Raw genomic sequence first — 23,637 nt, 5'->3', positions numbered from 1 at the left:
GGCCAGAGGATTGAAAGAGGAACGCTGCAGCTGGATAGGAGGAGGGATCGCTGTTTAGTTCTGTCTTTTCTTCTCTCCTGGCTCTGCCAGACCCAGAACAGTAGCACCTACACCTCTGAGAGAAAATCCAGCTCTCTGGGTGGAGGAACCAGTTATTGTATAAAGATGGTGGGAAGAAGCCCCATTGTTTCCCTCTTTCTGTTTCTGTTCTGCCCTCAGCAGGGGCTGCAGTTGCAAGAAACTATGAAAGAGTGTGGTGTGTTAGGCTAAAACTCGGAGAGCCCCAACTTTACGGGTGGAGGAACCAGGAAAAGGAGCAGAGCAATATAAACTATGAAAAAGAAAAAACAGAAATTGTAGAAATGAAAAGTATATCTCAAGTAAAATATTACTGGATGAGCTCAAAAGCGAAATGTATATGACAGAATAAAGAATCGAAGTTAACTCTAAGTAGATTGATAGAAATTATCATAAAAGAAAAATGAGTTTGAGAAATGAGTAGGCTAGGTGCGATGGGTCACACCTGTAATCTCAGAACTTTGGGAGGCAGAAGTGGGAGGATCACTTGAGCCAAGAGTTCAAGATCAGCCTTGGCAATATGGTAAGACCTTGTCGCTACAAAATAAATAAAATTTTGCTGAACATGGTGGCACACACCTGTAGTACCAGCTTCTCAGGAGACTGAGGCAGGAGGATCACTTGATCCTCAGAGGTTGAGGCTGCAGTGAACCATGTTTGTGCCACTTCACTCCAGCCTGGGTGACAGAGCAAGATCCTGTCTCAGAAAAAAAAAAAAAAAAAAAAAGCAATTATTAAAAAAGGTATCATTTACAATAGCATTCCCTCCCCCCCAAAAATAGTCAGAAATACATAGCAATAAGAAAATATGCAAGATCTTTATGCTGTGGACTGCAAAATCCTGATGAGAGAAATCAAAGACCCAACTAAATGGAAAGATAGATTGATATATGGGAAGATACAGTATAGTTGTTAATTCTCCTCAAATTGACCTATAGACTCATTGCAATCCCAATCAAATTTCCAGCAGGATTTAGAAAACAGATATTGATAATGGGATTCTAAAATTTATTTAGAAAAATAAGCGATCAATAGTGGAAATCATGGTTAGATCCCAAGTGGAAAAACTATTCCTGATTACATGTGGGAGAATTTCCCAGAAGGTGAAAACCGGGGGAACTCTGAGTGAAGTGCACACGATCCTTATGGACTTTTGTAGTTTGCTAAGGCTGCTGTAAGAAGTCCACAAACGTGGCCGGGCGCGGTGGCTCACACCTGTAATCCCAGCACTTTGAGAGGCCGAGATGGGTGGATCACAAGGTCAAGAGATCGAGACCATCCTGGCCAGCAGGGCGAAACCCTGTCTCTACTAAAAATACAAAAATTAGCTGGGCATGGTGGCGCGTGTCTGTAGTCCCAGCTACTCAAGAGGGTGAGGCAGGGGAATTGCTTGAACCCAGGAGGCGGAGGTTGCAGTGAGCCGAGATCTCACCTGCAGTCCAGCCTGGCGACAGAGTGAGACCCTGTCTAAAAAAAGAAAATTTCACACACTGGTGTCATAAACAGCAGAAACTTACTGTCTCAGATCTGGAGGCTGAAGTCCCTGATCCAGGTGTCATCAGGATTGGTGCCTTATGAAGGCCGTGAGGGAACCTCTGTCTCCTGCCTCTGCATTTGCTTCTGGTAGTTTGCTGGCAATCTTTGATTCTCCTTAGGTTTTAGAGAAAGTCCTGCCTGCATCCTGTTTGTGTGACTGTCTCCACAATTCCCCTCTTTAAAGGACAGTATTGAGTTAGGCCTACCCAAATTACTGTATCTCAACTAATTATATCTGCAGTGATCCTATTTCTAAACAAGGTATATTCTGAAGTATGGGGGATCAGGATTTGAACATATGAATTTGGAGGGGACATAGTTCAGCCATAACATGGATTGTGGCTTATTTTAAATCTACACAGTGCTGCGTGTACTTGGAAATGACTTTAAAAAATGTGAAAATCACAGGGTAACCCGCAGGGACAGATTTTTCCCCTCAAGTCTTGTGGCCGCCTCTCTGGGGATGGCAGATTTCTCTGTCTCTGAGGATGGATCTGGTAAGGGGTGTATTTAGCAGTGTACTTCTTCGCACAGGGTCCTGGCAGCTGCAGAAGTTACGCCCTTTCTCCAGCATGTTAAGAAAATGGTCAGTGTTGGTAATATGTTTAGTTCCCCTCTTATCTGGACCCTTGCTTTTCCCCTAAAGGCATGCAGGAGCAAACAGAGCATGCAGAGGTAGGCTTTGCCAAGCCACCGCTATTTCCAGAAGTTCTTGTGGGAGAGAGTTGACTTCTTCCTGTTAGACATAACCCAGCAAGAACAGCAAATACCTGCCAGGCCAGAAGTGCACCCAGGTACCCTGTTCCTGTTACAGCATCAACGCTGCTTTCAGGTGTGGACTACCTTGTGAGATATTGAAAATGCCTTTTCCTGGAGACTACCTACTGATGTGAAGGTCTGACAGCAGTTTGTAAAATGATATTTAAAGGGCAGATCGTCGCCCTTCGCTTCTTTCAAGATGAGGATGCAGTGGGGCAGATGTCCTGGCATATTGAATGCCCAAAAGGAAGAAATCAGGCCCAACATTGACCCCAGGCCTCTTCCAAGGGCTGCTGAGACTTAACACCCTTCCCACCATAGAAATGTCACCTGGCAGGCATGGCTGCCCAAGGCTCCCTGGGCTGCAGCAGGCTTGCAATCCTTGGTGCTTGTCTTTTTAATGGTATTTTTCTGTAGAAGTACTGTAGCCAGGCATGACGAAAGAAAGGAAGTAGATACCATTCCCCCATCACTCAAAGGCAGCCCTTGCTAATGTCTCAGTGCATGTCTGCACAGCTTATTCTATGTTTACTTGGTTGTGAATAAATCATAACAATGCATTTTATTTGCTAAGCCCTTTATAAATATTTCAGTTGCTACAAAATTGTCTTGCGGATATGCTAACACTGATTTACGTAGGATCCTGTTATTGAAGGTTTAGTGTGTGCTCAGTACTTTTGTCCATTTCACTGCCATTTTCCAAAGAGAAACACATCCCTTTGTGACCCTAAGCTAAGGTTAGAGCTAAGCTAGGTTAGAGGGCCTTGCTTGACAGTGCTGGACATCAGTGTTTTTTTATTTTATTTTATTTTTATTTTTTTTTGAGACGGAGTTTCACTCTGTTGCCCAGGCTGAGTGCAGTGGTGCAATCTTGACTCACTGCAACCTCTGCCTTCTGGGTTCAAGCAATTCTCCTGCCTCAGCCTCCCGAGTAGCTGAGATTACAGGTATGTGCCAGCATGCCTGGCTAATTTTGTATTTTTAGTAGAGATGGGGTTTCTCCATGTTGGTCAGGCTGGTCTTGAACTCCCAATCTCAGGTGATCCGCCCACCTCAGCCTCCCAAAGTGCTGGGGTTATAGGCGTGAGCCACGGCGCCTGGCCAGACATCAGTATGGATTTTGAAAGATTAATTTGTTAGCATCTTTTCAGAGCTTGAGCTTGCCTGTGATCTTGAAGTGAAGTACTTACTCAGTGACTTTTGTCTGGAGTGCTTGGGCTGATTATACAAGCGTACTCCAGGACCATTCAAATCCACATCGTGTATAGTGAAGGCAACTAAATTATATTTGAAAGGAACAAAATAATATTATCTTTACAGTATGTGAGACCAAATGGGGGACAAGATTGGTGTCAGGAACAATTTGGCTGAGTCTGCTTCTCATTTGTGTGATACGCTTCCTCCCAGCCTGTATTGTGGTCACTGAATAGCTGTTTTTCGTTTGGTCTGCTATATCACCAGCTCTTCTAAGCACCAGCTAATGCTCTTTGCCCGTGCAAAAGAAAACCATGGTTTAGATTAAGGACACTGGGGCTCTTTATTGTTGACAAGGAGCCTTTATTTCCCACATCTCATTAGAATGTTTCAGGAGGCGAGTGGTGAGCGCGGTGTTGGGGGCTGCACTTCCTATTGATTTATGTGCTGTTAGAGAATTAATTGAGTCTGGACATGGGGACTCATTTTCTTGGACATGTAGCAGGTAATCATGCTTCTCCTGTACATTTGAATTGCTTTCCAGATGGTGTGTTGTACAGGATTTATCTTTAATATGATTGACCAGAAGCAAAGACCTGAGTATGCTTGCATACATGCTCTGCAGTGGAAAGCCCCCAGTCCCCACAGCAGAGATGGTTAACTCTCTCCTGGCCACACCCCTCCGGGGCTCGCCTGAGGACCTGGGCCTTGGATTGTCACTGTATGTAGCAAAGACAGTTTCAAAGGGTCCTGGATAAAGGCTCTGGGAGGGGAGAAAGGGCCTATAGTATATGCCGAGGGAAACACAGAATAAACAGCATTACTTATTATGTAAAACCAGAACAGAACGTGGCTTCAGCAGGGGAATAGTTAGTGTCCAAGTCAGCTCAGGCTGCTGCATCAAAAGACACCATAGACTTGGTGGCTCAAAGAGCAGACATTTATTTCTCACAGTTCTGGAGCCTGGGAAGTCTGTGATCAAGGTGTGGACAGATTCCTTGTCTGGTGAGGTCTGTCTGCTGTCCGGTTCTTAGGTGGCCACCGTCTTTCTGTGTCCACACATGGTGGAAGGGGCAAGGCAGCTATCTGGGGTCTCTTTCATAAGGGCCAGTCTCACCCATGAGCTTTACCCTCATGACCTCATCACTCCCCAAAGGCCCCACCTCCTAAAGCCATCACATTGGGGGTGAGGATATCAACATGTGAATTTGGGGGGGATGCAAACATTCAGTCTGTAGTGGTCAGAGGATGTCTATTCAGCTGGGGAGTAGGAGGTAACCATCAAAATGATACCTATGGAGAGCTTGTGTTGCTTACCGCACGTTAAAAGAGAACAACGTGGGTCCATGTTTACAGTAAGGTCTCAGCTATGCAAAAGAGATGCACAGATAAAAGACTGGAAAGAAGTAAACCACAAACGAACACTGGCTTTCTGTGGGTGGAACAACTGCGAGTGGGCATCCAGCCTTCTCTGGATTTCCTATTAAGAAAACAGGGCAGAACAGATGGTAGTCCTCGTTGCCGGGAAGTGATGTGCCCGCAGAAGCAGTCACCCTCTGAGTGCAGGAATCTGCCCACATCAGTTTCACAAATGATGTGCTAGATTAGTCATATCTCCGGCTCTCTGCTGCCCTCCTACAGGGCAGCTGTCCGCACATAACAGTTGTACCCCCAGAAGGACCATGCAGTTGAAGTAATTGCAGATCCCTTCACCAGACGTTTTGAGAGCCTGGCAGCCCAGAAAGGTGGGATTTGGCAGCTACATGGGACCTTCCTTCACTAAAGGGCTTCCTGAAAAAGTCGCTTCTACATGGCTGTGTCTTAAACGAAATTCTTTATCATCAGGTTGCAAACTGCTTCCATGCAAAAGGCAGTGTGTTAGTTCCTTGCACGATTATGCTTTGAGTGAACTAAATGAGATACCAGAAATGGGTAGGAGAACTGTTTCTTTGAAGGAATCACTTGTTTCTACCTACATTTTTGCCCACCTTTCCTTCTCCCCTTCCCCTGGCCACACCCCACCTTTGTGGCTTGGGAATTACCTGCTGTAGTAGCCCCATCCTGCCAGGCCACCCACCTTTGCCCTTGTTTGAAGAGGCTGAGGACAGTTGTCCTCACTGTCCATCCCCAGGAGTAGGGGAAGAAGCCTTGGGATGTGGTGGGCCTAGGCTTCTAGGGGAGGGCCTTGTATTTGTTGGCAAGGAGGTCAGATCCATTCCTGGGCAGTCACCAGAGACCTACAAGCATCTATCTAGGGCAGAGTTCTCAAGTGCAGTCTTTGGACCTGCAATGTGAGAACCACCTGCAGCTCCAGGCCTGGCCTGTGGCCCACCACCTTGGAATCTTGGCCCATGAACCTGCACACTCTCCAGGGGGCCTTGTGCCCACCAAAGAGTGAGTCACTGCATTGGAGGCATAACTCTTGGCTTTCCCAAGAACCCCTCCCCTTTCCACAGTCCCTCTGAGATGCACCCATATCCCACTGCAGAGATGCACTTTGCATACACAGCCAGGGACAGTGTCACCTGGCCACAGCCATCCCCAGCCACCTCTGTCAGCAGAGTTCCCTGTTGCTGTCTAAGACAGACACCTCTTCAGGCATCCTCTCCGGTACCATTTCATTGATGTTTTCCTCAACTCCCTTTATGTAGTGTTTATGGAGTTCAGACGCACTGGTTACTCTGTTCTTGAACTCAGTTCTTGACAGTACTGCAGGCATGTACTGTCATTTGCAATTTCCTAAGAGGGGGAAGGCCATCTCTCCATTAAATATCTTGCCCAAGGCCTCACAGTAAACAGAGGTCTGAAATGAAACAAGGACCTTCAGTCTTCATCTTCAACAGGCGGGCTCTTTGTCTTACACCAAAAGTGCCCCGGTAGGTTCAGTGTAATTCTGCAGAGTCTTTGAAGACGTGGCTGTCTTTCTGGGCAGCCGCTGTGGGTCCCTTACCCTTTGTATCCATGGGAAAGAGAACTGGATCAGAATGTCTGTGGCGTCAAACTTGGGAAAAGAGCTGCCGTTAGCCAGCACTAGCATTGTAGTCGATGGTGAAAAACAGGATCATTGCCAGTGCACAGCCAAGCCATACTGCAGCCTGAGGCAACAGGAAAAATCAGGAATACCAGTCCTTTCTTCATTTAGAACTTTGGTACTTTGGTATTTTGTTCATCATGGATTTATTTTGCATCAATTTTGATTGTTAAAGGACTGCAGTAAAATAGTATTTATTTTGATTGCTTCAGATTTTGGTGCCTCCCTTGCCCCCCCCCACCCCGGCTCATCCCTGGTGAAGTGAAAGCATTTTCATTAAAATGCGGAGGAAGCCAAGGGTGCCTCTTAACGCCATTGTTCATTGCACAGGAAAGTGCAGGTCAGGGTGGACAGGATGACCACCTGCTGGAAAGGGGAAGCGTAGTAAAATCTATTTTTACAAAATCAGTATCGTTTCTTTTTCTGTATACCAACAGTAACCAGGTACATAGAAAGAGAAGATCCATTCATTGTAGCCACAAAATATTATATTTAAGAAAAAACGTAATGGGAGATGCCTATAGCTGTAAAGAAAATCACAAAGCTGTTGACAGACACCTAAAGCTTGAATGACTATGAAGATACTTTTGGGTGAAACTGGGTAAAAATACTTAGTGTTGTTAAGTAGGAAAAATTTCTGAGGCTGGGCGTGGTGGCTCCCTCTTGTAATCCCAGCACTTTGAGACGCTGAGGTGGGCAGATCACTTGAGGCCAGGAATTGGAGACCAACTTGGCCAATATGGCGAAACCTCATCTCTACAAAAAGTATAAAAATTAGCCAGTGAGTGGTGGCACATGCCGATAATCCTAGCCACTCAGGAGGCTGAGGCACAAAAATCCTCCACTTTAACCCTGGAGGCAGAGGCAGTGAGCTGAGAGTGTGCCACTGCACTTTAGCCTGGGCGACAGAGCAAGACCTCATCTCAAAAGAAAAAAAAAATTCCCTGAAGTAATTTACTTACTTCAGCCAAGTTACTCCAGCTAAAATTTCAGTGGAATATTGGGGACACTTGGAACCACTAACTCCTAAGTTCATTTGGGGGAATAAATGTGAATAGCAGAGGAAGATGAAAAAATGAGAATAAGGAGGGATAATTTGCCTTATGTCATTTTAAAATATGCTCTAAAGTCATAATAATGAAAATGGCATGGTACTATTGCTGGGAAGATAGAAATGATGTAAACTAGAAAGTCCAGGGACAGATCTAAGTTTATGTAAGAATTTACTGTATGACATACAGGGTGACCAGCCATCTCAGTTCCTCTGGGACATGAGACTTTCAGTGTTAAAGTTGAGATGCTTGGTCACTGTAAGACGTGGGAAGCAGAACGGTCTGTTTAGTAAAGGGTATTGGGTTACCTGAGTAAAGCTATGGTGCCTACACTTTGCTGTACATCGGAATACCTGTGAAACCTTTTTGTATACTGACGCCTGGTTCCTATTTGAAACGTTCCAAGTTCATTGGCAAGAGGTGTGACCTGAGCATCAGGATTTTTAATGGGTAACAAAGCTTGAAAATCACTGGGGTCACCATCAGGGGCAACATGAAGCTGCTCCATACCTTGTATGTGCGCAGTTTCTGATGGGTTAAATATTTCTATGTAAAGAAAGGATTCTAGACAGTGACTAGATTTGCTTGCTCCAAGAGAAGAGGTTTGACTCCTCCCATGAGAAGTCTGGAAATTTTGGAGCTGCAGGCAGGTGCAGCACACAAACTCAGGGAGTTTCAGAGGAGCACCTTATTCCTGTGCCTCTAGGAGGGGTGGACATTTTCCCTGGAAGCAAGTTGATCTGGTTGAGGACAGCCCATCTCTTTCATCCCTAAAAAATACAGGCACCTCTTCACATCTCAACAGTGAAGTCCCAGATGGCCACCCTGACTGCCTCCAGCTCACCATAAAATCATCTCCCACTGTATTTTACACTGTCCAGCCATCCACCACTCACCAAGAGACTTGCACTGATGTCTCAGGGGCCCTTTGTTTTCAGCAAGAACAAAGGCAGGTCATATGCCACATCTTGCTGAAAAGCGAATTAGTGTTTTGGAAGGTCAAATGGAGGAACTAATTTATGCCACACAGAAAAAATATGAAATGGGCGCTATGAATGTAAAGTTAAGTGATTTGGAGGACAAATTCCAGAGATACTCCTGAAAGAGAAAAAGGCCATTAGAGACAGAAATAAAAAAGAAATAGCAAGAATCTTCCTATACCTAAAGTAAGATGTGGGACTTGATACAGAAAGGGCTCACCAAATGAATCTCACATAAAATTAATGAGATCCTCATAAAATCAAAAAAGACCCCCATCCAGACATAGTTTGCTGGATTTTCTGAACTCTAAGAGTGGAGAGGAAATTGTACCAGCTTCCAGACTGAAGAAATAGATTTTAGTATCAAGGTAAAAAGAATCCAATAGTATTAATGTGCACATCTTCGAGGCTATAAGCTAGAAGATTGTGGAACAGTGTTAGCAAAAGCATGCAATGCAAAATCTTATACCCAGCAAAGTTGTCATTCTGTGAGATCAGAGCCATTTTATAGACACAAAAGGGTTACCTCCTAACTAAGCAAAATGACCCTAACAATTATTTTTACAAAATAAAAATGAAATCCCACCAAATAGTTCAAGAGAAAGAAGTACAGACAGTATAGGAAGCAGTGGTAAGTGATGAATTGAGTAATTATAGTGCAAATTATATGGTTGTAGTAGTGTTGTGCATCTGGAATAAATTTTTCTTAAATCATCTGAAGGCCTGGAGAGCTAATGAGAAACACCAGTGGAAAATAAACTCCTGGTTCCATTATAATTCTTCTACAGTGTCCTCAGTGTTTTCATTTTTGAAAACTTGGATAACATATTAATAGGATTGGGACGGTTCCATGTTACTGTAACGTGTATTTTAATCTTTATGTCTTATACTGGCCTCAAGAATATTTTATTGAGTGTTGATACACATATTTCTACTTGCATATTACAGATTTTATCCCCCCAAAATGACAGATAATTTGAAGTAAAGATAGTAAGAGGACTGTGTATTTTAGTTTGTTCTCTAACAAGGATGTGCATACCTTCAATGTGCACAGCTTGGTGTGAGAGCCTGGTGAGAATACAGGGATGCTGTAGAGATGGCCCTTCTGTGCGAGGAATGGGAGCCGTGTGCTCATGTGCCGGGGGTGTGCCGTCTGCCCTTTGCTGTCCTGACAGTCAAGACATGGCAGTCTGGTTGCATGTGAGCGGCTGCATTCAGCACATGCTTCTGAGGGACCGTTTTGAGGAACGTTGCTACTGGTGATTGTGTCCAAGAGCTGTGGTTGCTAAGTTCCTGACATCACTTCTCCGGCCTGTCTCTGTGGCTGGCTGTCCTCTGTGAAGTATAGGAAATCTAGCCAGGCATGGTGGCTCACACCTGTAATCCCAGCCCTTTGAGAGGCTGAGGCAGGTGGATCGCCTGAGGTCAGGAGTTGGAGACCAGGCTGACCAGCATGGTGAAGCCCCGTCTCTAATAAAAATAGAAAAATCGACCGGGCACGTTGACTCACACCTGTAGTCCCAGCACTTGGGGAGGCTGTGGTGGGTTGATCACTAGGCCAGAAGTTCAAGACCAGACTGGCCAAAATGGTGAAACCTCGTCTTTACCAAAACTACAAAAATTAACCGAGCACGGTGGCAGGTGCCTGTAATCTCAGCTGAGGCAGGAGAACTACTTGAACCCAGATGGCAGAGGTTGCAGTGAGCCAAGATCGTACCACTGTACTCCAGCCTAGGCAATAGACTGAGACTCCGTCTCCAAAAAAAAAAAAAAAAAAAAAAATAGGCCGGGCATGGTGGCAGGTGCCTGTAATCCCAGCTATTCAGGAAGCTGAGGCAGGAGAATTGCTTGAATCTGGGAGGCAGAGGTTACAGTGAACCGAGATTGCACCATTGCACTCCAGCCTGGGCAATAGAGTGATAATCCATCTCAAAAAATAAAAAAAAAAAAGAAATCTGGTATCAAGTTGTGTGTGGTCTTTGAGGCAGCTCAGTGTTCATGTGTCCTTTGATTGTATCTGGGTCGCTGATGTCTTAGTGAGTGCTGGTCCCTTGTTCTCTTCTTGGGAACAGCTATTTGGAATTGCACTGCCAGTGTCAGAGTTTGGGAATGGGGTTACAGACCCCGCAGGGTCCTTTTCAGTGACAGTTTTTCTGGTGTGGGGCATCTTTGCTGTCTGTGGGCCACCCTAGGGGGAGTGCTGTGAATTGCTTGACATAGAGACATGGCCATGGGCCCGCCTTGTGCAGGTGGCAGGGTAAACATGGCTTCTTTAGACGTCAAGTGTCCTTGGGGCGAATTCACACGTTGAAAGCATGTGGCTCCATCAGTGATTGTGCTCACACTCTGAGGGTCTGGACTGGATGAAATAATTACTTCCTTCTTCGTTCTTTTGGGAATATTCATACTGCTGTAACTGTGACCATCTGGTACACTCAGTCTCATAACAAGATGTGTTTTGGGCACCACTACAAACAAGGTGCTGTGTCAGGCGCTCTGGGGGATACAGTTTGGAAGGCCTTGAGTTTGTGGCCTAAACTAAAGAGACAAGAGGGAAAGAAGAGGAGGTAAAGGAAGGCAGGATTAGAGCCTGGGCAGTGACTGCTGGGGTCACCAGTAGCTCCCCTTCATCTTCACTCCCTGCTCCCATCAGAGCTCAGATCCCTTTGCTTCTGCCATCTAAGGTGCTCACTGAGCCATTTCTCTGTTATTGCCACTGTTCTAGCCGAAACTCTCCTTTTTTTTCCTTTTTAAAAATTGCAGTAAAAGACATATTTTCTTTTCTTTTGCCATTTTAAGCATTTTTAAGTGTGCAAGCTCTTACTACTGGAATATGGTTTTTTTAAATAATTGAACTATCATTTAAGCAAAAAGGCATGTGTAACATAAGAGTATAGTTTAAAGAATATGACAAACATCTGGGGAAACTCTTACCTTAAGCAGAACGTTAAGCAAACTTTTAGACATCCTCTGTGCCATTTTCCTGATGCTAGCCCCTTTCTTTCCCTAGGGGATAGAATAGCCTTTCACTGGTCTCCCTGCCTCCAGCCTCTGTCCCCATGCCAGGCCCAGAGAGACAAAGCTAAAAGAAAAACTGTTGAAAATTATTCAGGGACAGTGCATATGTCTTAGTCTGTTTTCTGTTGCTACAACAGAATACTGGAGACTGGATGATTATGAGGAATGGAGATTTGTTTCTCACAGTTCTGGAGGCTGGGAAGTCCAAGGTCAAGGTGTCAGCATCTAGGTAAGGGCCTTCTTGCTGTGTCATCCCAAGGTAGAGTGTGAGAAGGCGAGGGACAGTGAGAGAGCAAGAGTGAGAGAGTGAGTTCAGTTGAAGTCACTTTTATAACAAACCCCCTCTCACAATGAAGAACTTCCTCCTGAGATAAAAACATCAATCTATTCATGAACCTCATGACCTCATCACCTCTTAAAGGTCCCCCCTCTCAACACGGTTGCATTAGGGATTAAGTCTCCAACGCAAGAACTTTGGGGGACATAGTGAAGCCATAGCAGTGTGGCTTGAGGCATAAGGTGCCGAGTCCTGGGCGGTGGGTCCAGGCCTTCTCCCAGTTTGGCCTGCCAGCACTCAGCAGCTCCTCTGTCACCCCACAATACCTGCAGGCTGCAGCCGCATCCTTTGTCCCCTTGAGAGCAAACAACTTGATCTTATGACCATTTGACTTGGTCACCTGGGCTACCCAAACCGAGTGAGAAGTCAGGAATGAGCCGGTGGGCTCTGGGGGAGAGGCAGGTGTCCTGCCAAGTTGCCGGTGCCTCCCTTGTCTGCTTTTCATGGAGCTCCGTGTGCCCTCATTCTCCTTGGCACAGATGCACATTGTTCCTGATGATGAGTCAGCCGGGGTGGCGGATGGTGCACTGTTTGAACAGATGTGTGTTCACATTGCTGCGGGAGAACGTGGTGGGAGGCGCCGTGGTGGTGGAGTGGTCCCACGCGTGGCCGGGCTTTGTGGGGTTCTGACTCTGTCCTTCCCAATGTTCCTCCCCACAGTGGCTGCCTCTGGGAGATGATGGCTGTGTGAGTGCCCGCCATGGCCCACCGGAAGTGTGAGAGCACGGGGAGCAGCATGTTGGACCACAGGACGAGGCCAGGCCCTGTCCCCCATAGCCAGGAGCCCAGGAGCAAGGACATGGAGCTGCCCTTGGAGGGCTATGTGCCCGAGGACCTGGAGCTAGCTGCTCTGCGGCCAGAGAGCCCCACGCCTGACGAGCAGGAGTGCCACAACCACAGCCCCGATGGGGACTCCAGCTCTGACTACGTGAACAACACCTCCGAGGAGGAGGACTATGATGAGGGCCTCCCCGAGGAGGAGGAGGGCATCACCTACTACATCCGCTACTGCCCCGAGGACGACAGCTACCTGGAGGGCATGGACTGCAACGGGGAGGAGTACCTGGCCCATGGCACGCACCCCGTGGACACCGACGAGTGCCAGGAGGCGGTGGAGGAGTGGACGGACTCGGCAGGCCCGCACCCCCATGGCCATGGTGCTGAAGGCAGCCAGGACTACCCAGATGGCCACCTGCCCATCCCGGAGGATGAGCCCTCCGTCCTGGAGGCTGACGACCAGGAAGAAGATGGCCCACACTGTCCCAGCAAAGAGGGTTACCAGGACTACTACCCCGCAGAGGCCAACGGGAACACCGGCGCCTCTCCCTATCGCCTGAGGCGCGTTGACAGGGACCTGGAGGACCAGGAGGAGGACATCGACCAGATCGTGGCTGAGATCAAGATGAGCCTGAGCATGACCAGTATCACCAGCGCCAGTGAGGCCAGCCCTGAGCATGGGCCTGAGCCAGAACCTGGGGACTCTGCAGAGGCCTGCCCGCCCAGCAAGGCCAGCTGCAGCCCCAGCAGGCATGAGGCGAGGCCTAAGTCACTGAACCTCCCTCCTGAGGCCAAGCACCCCATAGACCCCCAGAGAGGCTTCAAGCCCAAGACCAGGACCCCAGAGGAGAGGCCGAAGTGGCCCCACGAGCAGGTAGGACTCTGGCTGTCCCAGGGAAGGGAGCAGAGGGGCCTGGGAGCAAGGGACCTCCCGGTACAGCCCTCGCAGATGCTGAATCGAGGGGGTGGGAGGGGTGGGTGCCTTGCAGTTCTAATGGTGGCTGAGCCTTTCACTGGTCCAGTTACGAAGCATGTTGTGTGAATGCTCTGGCCACTCTTACGCTCACCCCTCAGACTCAGGAGTGAAGTCTTTTTGAGGGCTGATTGGCCACTGGTGTTTCACAGAAGACGCCCCTACTCCCACCCTAGAAGAGAGCCCATTTCTCCCCGGCTGCCCTGGATCTGCTCATGGTGGGGCAGTGTCTGTGGGAGAGCCTGTCAATCCTCAAGGGTATACTCAGACCAGCAGGGCAGTGGCAAAGACATGGGGGTGCTGCTGCTCACACACTGCCGTGGCCAGTGGTGGGTGGCCTGGTGGCTGGGGTGGGGGCCGCTGTGCATTTCACAGTGGATGGTCTCCGAAAGCCTGGGGACCTTGGTCTGATGGGCCATTAGCTGTGAATAACTATTTGGAAAAGGATTTTTTGAAAGTTTGACAAAACCTTGGGGAAGAAACACATGCTAATGAGGGCAGTGGATGTCAGCATAGCTGTGTTTTCTTTTAATTATAGCAGAGTCAGCATGCATTCTAATAAACACATTTGAAAAGCTGCCTTCCAAAAAAAAAAAGAAAAAGCTTCACTGAGTATATAAAGATGTGATTGATTATTGGACTTGTGTAAAGGAACTTCTATTTGTCCAGTTATGTGGACTGCTTTCATATTTTTTAACGCCTTAACATTTTTTCTGAGAAGAGTTCATGAATTTGAATGTATGTGTGTGTGTGTGTGTGTGTGTATGTGTGTGTGTGTGTGTGTGTGTGTGTGTGTGTACTGAGAGCTTGGGTTTGGAATAGAAATCATACTGACACTTGGCTTTTCAGCACTTGTATTTAGATGTCTTATGTTTTCTCTAAAGCACGTTCACTTGACTTCACTTTGGAGGTGTTCCTGTGACTCACAGCAATTCCGTGTCTACGGGGCTGTGGGATGCATAGGAACTCCCATGGTACTAGTGGATGTTGGGGGAGCTCTCCCCTAAGGCCAGGAGGCCCTGGACCCTGGGTCTGGGCTTTAGGCCAGAGCGCCTCTCTGTGTTTCTCTTTGGTCTTTGGCAGGCCCTGGGCTTGTCCCGCAACAATGGCGAAGGCACCGCAGGGATTGATGTGGGCTGTGCACAGTGTGTGACACACTGTGTCTTGTGACAAATGGTATCTCTGGTCAAGTTCTTGTCAAGGAAAATGATCTTTAGAGCCTGTTGGGGAGTAAGCATGGCCCAATGTTTTGCTGGTTTTGTGCTTCACGCTAACCGGATGTTAATTTTGGTAAAAACCCAGTGACCTTGGGGTTGGAGAGCTGGGAGGTGAATGAATGAATGGGTGGGTGGTAGTTGCTGTTTAAAAGGGCACATGAAGGGCTGGTTGTGGTGGCTCACACCTGTAATCCCAGCACTTTGGGAGGCCGAGGTGGGCGAATCATTAGGTCAAGAGATCAAGATCATTCTGGCCAACATGGTGAAACCCCGTCTCTACTAAAAATACAAAAATTAGCTGGGCATGGTGGCACGCGCCTGTGGTCCCATCTACTCGGGAGGCTGAGGTGCCAGAATTGCTTGAACCCAGGAGGCGGAGCTTGCAGTGAGCAGAGATTGTGCCACTGCACTCCAGCCTGGCGACACAGCAAGACTCCATCTCAAAAAAAAAAAAAAAAAAAAAAAAAAAAAAAAAAAGGCACATCAAGGTGGAGGACCTCCCCAGCCATTGTGGAGGGTCAAGAGGAGGTCTGTTCTTCACAGAAGAGGCATTGAATGGAAAAGGAGGCTGCTTCTTTCCCTAAGGAGAGTGTGTCCTTGAAGGAAATGCTCTTGTCTGAGACACTGGAAAAGCTCATTTAGGCTGGTTAATGATTGTATGGCTTTACTCTCCCTTCCCTGTCCTGTGCTGTGCTGTCCTGTCCTTTTTCTTTCTTTATCAGTTCACAAATTAATTCTATCGAGGGGAGCACTTGGCAGTTCCAGAGTTCCACACTGACAAGGGCCCTGGTGCCAGCAGGCCCTGACTGCTCTTTCTGAGGACTCCACCAGACCCACTGCACATGGGCAGGGTCTCCACGCCTATAGATCTGAGGACCCCATTCCAGATGAGGATCTCTTTGAAACCTGACCAGAAAGAGCAATAGAAGTCATCTTGAAAGCAAGATTCCATATGAAGCATGTGCGCTGGGAGACTTGGTGGTGTCTTGCTTGAAATCACAACCTTCTTTCCTAAGAGCAATCCCCTTACTCCCCTGAGAGACAGCCAGGCTGTGCCAGGAGCCAAAAAAGGCCTGGCCTCAAACAGATGCATAAGGCACCATGCGTCCCACACCCGCCTCTTTGTTCCCAGTGCTGTCCACTTAGTGTAGTGATGCCTTTGGTTGAGGCTGCAGTAAAAAAAAAAAAAAAAAAAATCTGAAGGGAGAAATGGGCAATCTTGGTCACTTAGATGCTGTAGGAGTCTTGCTTTTTAACCCTAACCCAGCAGCATTGGCATTACTGGGGAGCCCCACCCCCACATTGCTGAATCTGAATCTTCATTTCAACAAGATGCCACATTCCAGCTGGAGAAGCGATGCCGTAGGAGACTCACTTGGAGGAGATTGTGTGGCATCCCTCACCTCTTCTACTCATTTCACAGCTTGAAAAATGAGGTCCTGGATATGTTTAAGAGCACTGAGTAGCATTTAGTCATTGCACGAATGGCAACAGTACAATAGAGTCAGAAAAAATGGAAATATAAAAAATGTATTCTCCATGGTCCTTGCTACCCTAACAGATGAGCTGTTTCATTTTTGTGTTCCTTTTCAGACCATTTTTGTTTAGCGTTGAGCGTAAACTATGCACGTGGCTCTCATCATAACCCAAATGTATTTTTGTCGTCCAGCTTTTAAAATCTGACATGTGATAAATGTTTCTCCATGTTGCTATATAATTTCCACGATTATTTTTACTGACCTTTTTGTGTTCCATTGGGTGACGTGCCATATAACTGATTTCGCTGCACATATTCTGCCATTGAGCATGCAGCTTTCGGGTGGCATTTTCTCTGAGGTGTAAGGCTGCCACAGACGTCTTTGTACAAATCATGTTTTCCTTCTTTGGGTTTATTACCTGAGGATAAATCCCCATGCTGTACATCAGCACTGACCGTTCCCCCTTGATGACCTTGTCTAATTGTTTCTCTTCTTCTGTGGATGTTGGATACGTGCCCTTCATCTTTTGGTTCCGATGTGTTTCCATCTCATGGGAGCGCGTTCTACACTGCCGGTGTGACTTTCTGCTGCATATGTTGTCCTCTTTAGTGCACTTTGTTTTGAATTTTGTTTATATTATTTTCATCATCTCTGCAGCATTTTAAGACATTGGTGACTCATCTGTGATCCCTTCACCTCCTTTGGGTGCAGAAGGATTTAATTGGATGGTTCCTTCTTCCCAGTCTGGGTGGATGTATTCACGAAGGACATTGCTTCGGTCTGGTTGATACGAAAAACGAGTTGCCGGCTGGGCACAGTGGCTCACACCTGTAATCCCAGCACTTTGGAAGCTCCAGGTAGGCAGATCACCTGAGGTCAGGAGTTTGAGAGCAGCCTGGCCAAAGTGGGGCAACCCCGTCTCTACTAAAAATACAAAAATTAGCTGGGCGTAGTGATATATGCTTGTAATCCCAGCTACTCCAGTGGCTGAGGCAGGACAATCACTTGAGCCCGAGAGGTGGAAGCTGCAGTGAGCCGAGATCATGCCACTGTGCTGCAGCCTTGGTGACAGAGCGAGACTCCGGCCTGCCCCACCCCCCACCAGAAAAAAAAAAAAAAAAAAGAGTTGCCACATGTGCTGGGAAGTGCCCTCCTGAGCTGGAGGATGCCGTGCATTTTGAAAAAGCTACAGTTTGCAGGTAGCCCTCCCACCTGTGCAACTTGGCTGAGACCAAGAGGTCTATATGGGGGTTGGAATAGGAGAGACACAAGGCAATGGAATTTCTAAAATTGTTGGAAGACAGGAAGAGAGGATGTTGAATGGAGATCTATACATGAATTATTTTAGTAAAATAGGTTCTCTCGAAGCACTGCAAGTTTACTGAGGAAAACTTGAAAAACATAGGCAAAAACATATTTTGCCATATGGCATTGTAGAATTCCATTGTAGAGAGTTTTTGAATCAAAGAGACAAACCTAGGTCAGGATTTCCCAGAACATCCACTTAGAGGTGTTCTGTAAACAAAGTACCATTTGATACTTACTATTCATGGATTTTGTATTTGCAACTTTGTTAACTTGCTAATATTGATGCATAACTTCTTCCGGAATATAGCGGGAGAGGAGAAGAATTGGAGTCACCCAGTCTCACGTTCCCAGCTGAGCTTGAACAGGGCTTTGCCTCCTTGTTTCAGCTTTCCTGCTGTAAACAGCTGTTCCTTTCACAATCCGTTTAGTGTTCTTTGCATTTTGTTGATTTATGTGTGTGGGTATTACAATGGCCCTCAAGTGTAGTGCTGAAATCTAGTGATCCTGAGCACAGAATGGCTACCATGTGCCTTACGTGTGCCGGAGAAGCTTCCTTCAGGCCTGAGCAACAGAGCTGACTCATCTGTGCTGCCACTCTGGGAGCTGCTAAAGTGACTTCTGTCGTATGTGATGAAGTCAAGGAAAAGATGGAGGAATGGCTAAATTTGCAGGTTCATGGGACAGTGACCGATTAAAAAAAGCACAGTGGACAGGCAGAAAGCCCAGAAACTTTACTGTCTTGTGATATAGGGTCAGGGAAATGTTAAATTCTTCTCAGCTAACATTTTACGATAAAGAAATACTGCATGTAATTATTTGTAAGAAATGTGTATTAAACAAGGGGTCTTTAAACAGAAACGCACATAAACCAAGGTTGTGTATTGATACATTGACAAAAATGTGTTCCAAGACTCATAGGAACCTAACCCTGTATCATCCCTAGGAGCAGTGTATTCAGTATTCATCAACTCAGTGCTCAGGGCAGCTTTGAAATGTTGCCCTCAGTTCTCAGGGCAACATTTAGAGCTGTTCTTTAAATGAGTGTGAATGACCAACTGTGTGAATGACCACCATGTTGGCCAGGCTGGTCTTGAACTCCTGACCTCATGATCCACCCACCTCAGCCTCCCCAAGTGCTGGGATTACAGGTGTGATCCGCCGCACCCAGTGAAACCTTTCTTATGTTGTGGTTTGTGGAAAGTCCCTGGGTGTCGGAGGAGGTGGCAGTGGTGTTGGTGGTGACTGCCAGCACCTAACACCTAAGGGTGTTAGGAATACGATCTCAGTAAATCTAGCACAACCCAGAGAGATGGAGCTAGAGTCCTGTGTTGCAGATGGCACAGTTAACTACCTCCCCTGTGAACAGACTGTGTTATGCCAAAACCCATGCCTCTAAACACTGCAGAATGCAGCCTTTGAAGAGCCTTAGGAAGTGTCCAGTTCTGTGCAGTCCGCATTTGAGCCTGCTTGCTGGAGAGAGTTAATGTGGGGGAGCTGTGCGGTGTTCCGCCTGGAAAGAGATGGTCTCTTTTCTGTTTCCTTGCTGTTGAAAGGCTTGGCATGCCCTGTTGTTGTCAGCGAGTGGGATATGGTGTCAGTGAGGTGACTAGCACACACAGAGGCCCCCAGTCTGTAAAATGTCCCCGTCTCAGTGCTAACACATCCTGACTTCACCAGGGCTCAGGCATGGATCAAACAAGTAAAGATTGTTCATGTGGCATTTTTCTTAATTTTATTGAGCTTTGTTGACATGAAGTATTGATTTTTGTTTACATGCAGTGATTGAGGAATATACAGGTTGGGTCTAGCCAGGCTGGCATTGAGTGACCTGATGGAATGGGTATTCCTACACTTCCCTGTGTGGCCATCTACCATTGGCAGTAAAGCGTGAGTGGAGGGAGGACCCCACCTGGGCACCCAGTGCCTAGCTCAGTCTCACAGCTCCAGGGATGAGGCTGGATGTGTGCACCTGCCACGTCTCTGGCACACTTCCCTTGAAAAGAGTAGTTTGCAGATCCGTGCTTTCCCTAGGGCAGCTCACCCACACTGCTGGGGGAGTGGGGACCATGAGAGCCGGTTTGTCCAGCACCAAAGATTCTAGCTCTGTGGGTCTGTGGGGTGGCCCTAGATGGCATGTTCTCTGGGTGCCTCTGAGTGGCCTGGGAAGCAGCCAGGTTTGGCAAGGGTTGGACGGATTGCTTTAGTGCCACCATCACACCTGTTACCTTGTGATGTCTATCAGGAGATAAGATGCTCTTGAAAAAGTCAGCCCTGCCTGAAATTCTCCCTGGACAGGCTTACTCCATTGGACCGTGGAGATTCCTGGAGCAGCAGGCATTTCTCGTCCACGACCTCCGTGACTGTTGAGTTGAGATATTTGATTTACTCAACAAGTGCTGAATAGCTCCACACCTTGGAATGGCAAACCAAATACGCGTTGTGATTATTTTGGGTTTTTATGATTTCTCTTTATCCCTGGCCCAGCTGCTGCTTTCTAGAAAGAGCCTTCTGACAATAGAAACAAACAAACAGAAATGAAAAAAGAAAAATCAATACAGCTTAGCCAACTTAATACAACAGTTAAAGTGAAGCATGATTAAGGGCCCCAAGGCCACATCAAACGCAGACTTGTTATCATTGTTCATTGTAGAGATGCCTTGTGCATGACTTGGCATTCAGTAGCAGCTCGGTTTTTGGAAAACCTTGCCAGAGGGTAATAGGTGTCTGGTGCCAGGTAGGGAGAGAAGGTGCCAAGAGCACAGGTAACTGGGTGTGCCCCCCAGGTGGGAGGCAGTGGCACTTCATGTGTTCCGAGCCAGGGCCTCACACACATGCCCTGCTGAGTGGCATGTGAAGGGACTGTCAGTATCTGCTTTACAGAAGAGGACTGAGACAGGACTGGCATGGGGTCGTTGGCGCCCAGGTGCCCTCCCCCATCAGCAGGTAGAGAGGCAACAGGTGTGCAGATGGGGCGGTCCTGCATAGAGGGGCTTTGGGGCTTGCACTGCGCCCAGGAGGGAGTGGTTTGGGGTCTGTCTAAACCTGGCCCGCAGTAGGATGGAGCTTGGGAAAGGGCCTGTAGGTGGTGCTGAGGGCAGGGGCTTATGGGGGCATGGGGCATGGCCTGCCTGGGCAGGGGAAGGTTCTCTCCAGTCCCTGGCCTCAGTGGAGTACAGCAGGCTTGCCCCTCTCTGCAGCCCTGCCCTAGATTCTGCAGCGCTCCTCACCCCCGCATACCCCTGGCATCAGGCCTAGCACTCCTGCTCTGCCCTTGGGCAGGCTGCACGGGAGGGTTCCTGGGGGACTCCTGTGTGCCCTGTCATCTGACTGAGCCCCTTCCCATGCTCCTCCCCCCCAGTGCTGCGACAGGGTGGACATACAAAGCTCTCCCACTAATGGTGACCTAAAAAGTACCTCCTCCCCACACACCCCAGTCCTCGGGGGGAGAGCAGACTACAGTGGTTAGGAATGCTGGGGCCACAGCCAGGAAGCCTGCATACCACCCTGCTGCAGCAGCTCAGAGTCCTGGAACATTCTGGATGGGTTGCCTGCGCCAGCGACCCCCCGTCTCCTGGAGCTGTGGGAGGGGAGTTGATCTGGGTGTCTTTGTGGATGGTATGGGGCGTGGAGTGCTCATGCAGATGCCGATGATGAATTTTCAGTCCATGGGAAGTGGATTTGGGTCTGGGGGAGGCGGGTGGACAAGGCCCTGCACCCACTTTGGGTACCGGCCATGCTGGGCAGTGGCGGGGACACCAGTGGAGGGAGATGACAGCCCTGTCATTGGGAGTGACACAGGGGAGGTGGTGAGCCCTGATTTTGATACAGGACAAGAGGAAGACCGGGACTGGCCAGGGCCACACTGGAGCTGCTGGGGGTGAGGTGGGGTAAGGGCCACCCAATGTGCCCCCACACTGTCCCCTCTGAGGGCCCTCCTAAGTGTGGCTTATGCCTTGCTGGGGGGTTCTCACATACCTCTTTCTACTCAAGAATCACTGATTGGGGGATGGGGCCACAGCCACGCAGCCCCAAGGGCTTCCCTGATTTTCTCACACCCTATGTCTAATAGGAAGTTAGCTGAGAAGCCCACACACCTCTTCCTCCAGGCAGACAAGCTGGGCCTGGAACCACCGTCTCTCACTGACTCCAAATGATAGCCAAGCCTCTCTTAACCTTGGACACCTTTCCAGATTCTACCCCAGTTCAGACTCTACTTCAAAGCCAACTTCCCCTGCTGAGCAGCTCCTGATGTGGGGGGCTGGGCCTCCCTGCATCCCTCCCACATGGCCCATGTGAATTGGCATCTGCCATGTGCCAGTCACTGGGGCTGCCAGGGTGAAAGTGGCATCATCCTGCATTTGAAACTCATTCTAGAGGGAGACGGACACATGAGGCTCTCCCCCGCCCCCCGTCCAGATGTGGCCATGTGCTCAGGAGACGAGTTCTAGGCAGGCTTTTGGGATAGGCTCCAGAGCGGGGGACAGGGAGAGAGGCTCTGGGACTTTGAGGGGGGCTTTGGGAAGTCAGCCGACAAGGTGGGGCTGAACGTGGAGGTGTGCGAGTGTCCTCAGCATGGAGGGGCTGGAGTTGTGACAGGGCTTTGAGCTCTGAAACAAGATGAGGGGAAGGCGAAGTACCTGAGTTGGGGATGGTGATGAGAGAGGGACAGAGGGTTCTACTTGGGGTGTGGAGGGGAGCCAGGAGAGACCTTAGGAGCTGAGGGGAGGGACACTAGGAAGGCCAGATGCAGCAGGGTGCTTAGGAGAGACCTTGGCTAGGGAAGAAAACACCCATTGGTGGTGGCCACCCATTGGTGGGGTCCCCTGACCCTGAACAGTTCTGGTGATTGGGAAAGGAGAGGCATGGGAGGGGTAGATTGGCAGTGTCTAGAAGGACTTGCACAGAGGACCTGAAGAGGTGCCAGCAGGCCGAGGTGCTCGTCATGTGTGTGTAAGAGATACTGACTTGAATTGCACTGATCTGCCTGCGGTGTGCCTAGGGCAGATTGCGGGGAGTGAGAGCGTTGGGTACGGAACCCGAGCTCTCTATGTGCATCTGTTTCTCGAGGTCCCATGCCTCCCATTCTTGGGCCTCCGTGGTGCCGGGCATCATGCCTCTCATGCACCAGAGGCTTGAGAGACACCCAGCTGGCAAAATCAGTTAGCCCATGACGTTCCCTAGGAAGTACAGGGCTCAGTGCAAGAAGTTTTAGAAACATCTGTTTAGGAAGAATGACCCCGTAGTTGAACATGCTGAGATGCATGCTGTCACCTATGGTGTGCTTGCCCAACATGGGACAGTGTGGCAATGGCAGGCATGGGACTTTTACCCCAAAGCATTCAGATCACAACCAATGCTAATCAGCTGCTATGAAAAGACATGGGACTACGGTAATAGGGGCTGACCAAGAATAGCTCCTTATCCTATGTCAGAGAATACCATGGGCAGCTCAGGAAAACTACACACAACTCAGACATGTGGGAAAAGGAGATGCAGAATGGAATGAACCTGCCATGCCCACATCTGCCCCCAATTTTCCATTCGACCTTCTCAGAAGAGAAGTTGGTCTCCCTGCAGCTGAGACCAAGCCAAGGCCCAAACTGCTGGAGCTGAAGGAGATTTGGGCTGGGTAGGCTCACAGAAGCTGTTGTCCACTCCAGTGTCAACAGCTACCTGTGGTCCAGGTCTCCATCTGGTCCTGGTCCTTTTCAGAGACACTGGGAGTTGACTCACTGCTGGGTCTGCCTCACAGGTGGCCTGCATGGTCTGCTGTGGGTGTAGCCAGGCTGTGCAGGTCTGGGAGCCCAAGCTGGGCTTGCACTGGGGAGATACTGCTCCCCAGAGTTGCTCAGGTGTGATGTCAGGGTGGAGGCTGCTGCTGTCGGTGGCGGCATCACTC

At 48.5% G+C, this 23,637-nt stretch overlaps 1 protein-coding gene across 6 annotated transcripts in view; it reads left to right on the top strand.

The window, feature by feature from the left end:
* Positions 1-23,637, top strand: part of APBA2 (amyloid beta precursor protein binding family A member 2) — a 211,836-nt gene that overhangs the window by 144,386 nt on the left and 43,813 nt on the right. For 5 of the 6 annotated variants that reach the window (XM_032259930.1, XM_032259928.1, XM_032259931.1 and 2 more), the window contains one exon: positions 12,646-13,636. In XM_032259930.1, the coding sequence (XP_032115821.1) occupies positions 12,686-13,636 (951 nt within the window). In that variant the 5' untranslated portion in view covers positions 12,646-12,685. Of the gene's footprint in view, positions 1-3,975; positions 4,073-12,645; positions 13,637-23,637 lie in introns of those variants that run through there. The other variant, XM_032259929.1, reaches the window with a different exon arrangement.

Source organism: Sapajus apella, unplaced genomic scaffold (assembly GCF_009761245.1).
Source record: "Sapajus apella isolate SASKATOON/1434 unplaced genomic scaffold, GSC_monkey_1.0 scaffold113, whole genome shotgun sequence".
In the NCBI taxonomy this organism is placed as follows: Eukaryota; Metazoa; Chordata; class Mammalia; order Primates; family Cebidae; genus Sapajus; species Sapajus apella.
The sequence above is the reverse complement of the archived record's forward strand: the minus strand, read 5'-3'. Positions and strand labels throughout refer to the sequence as shown.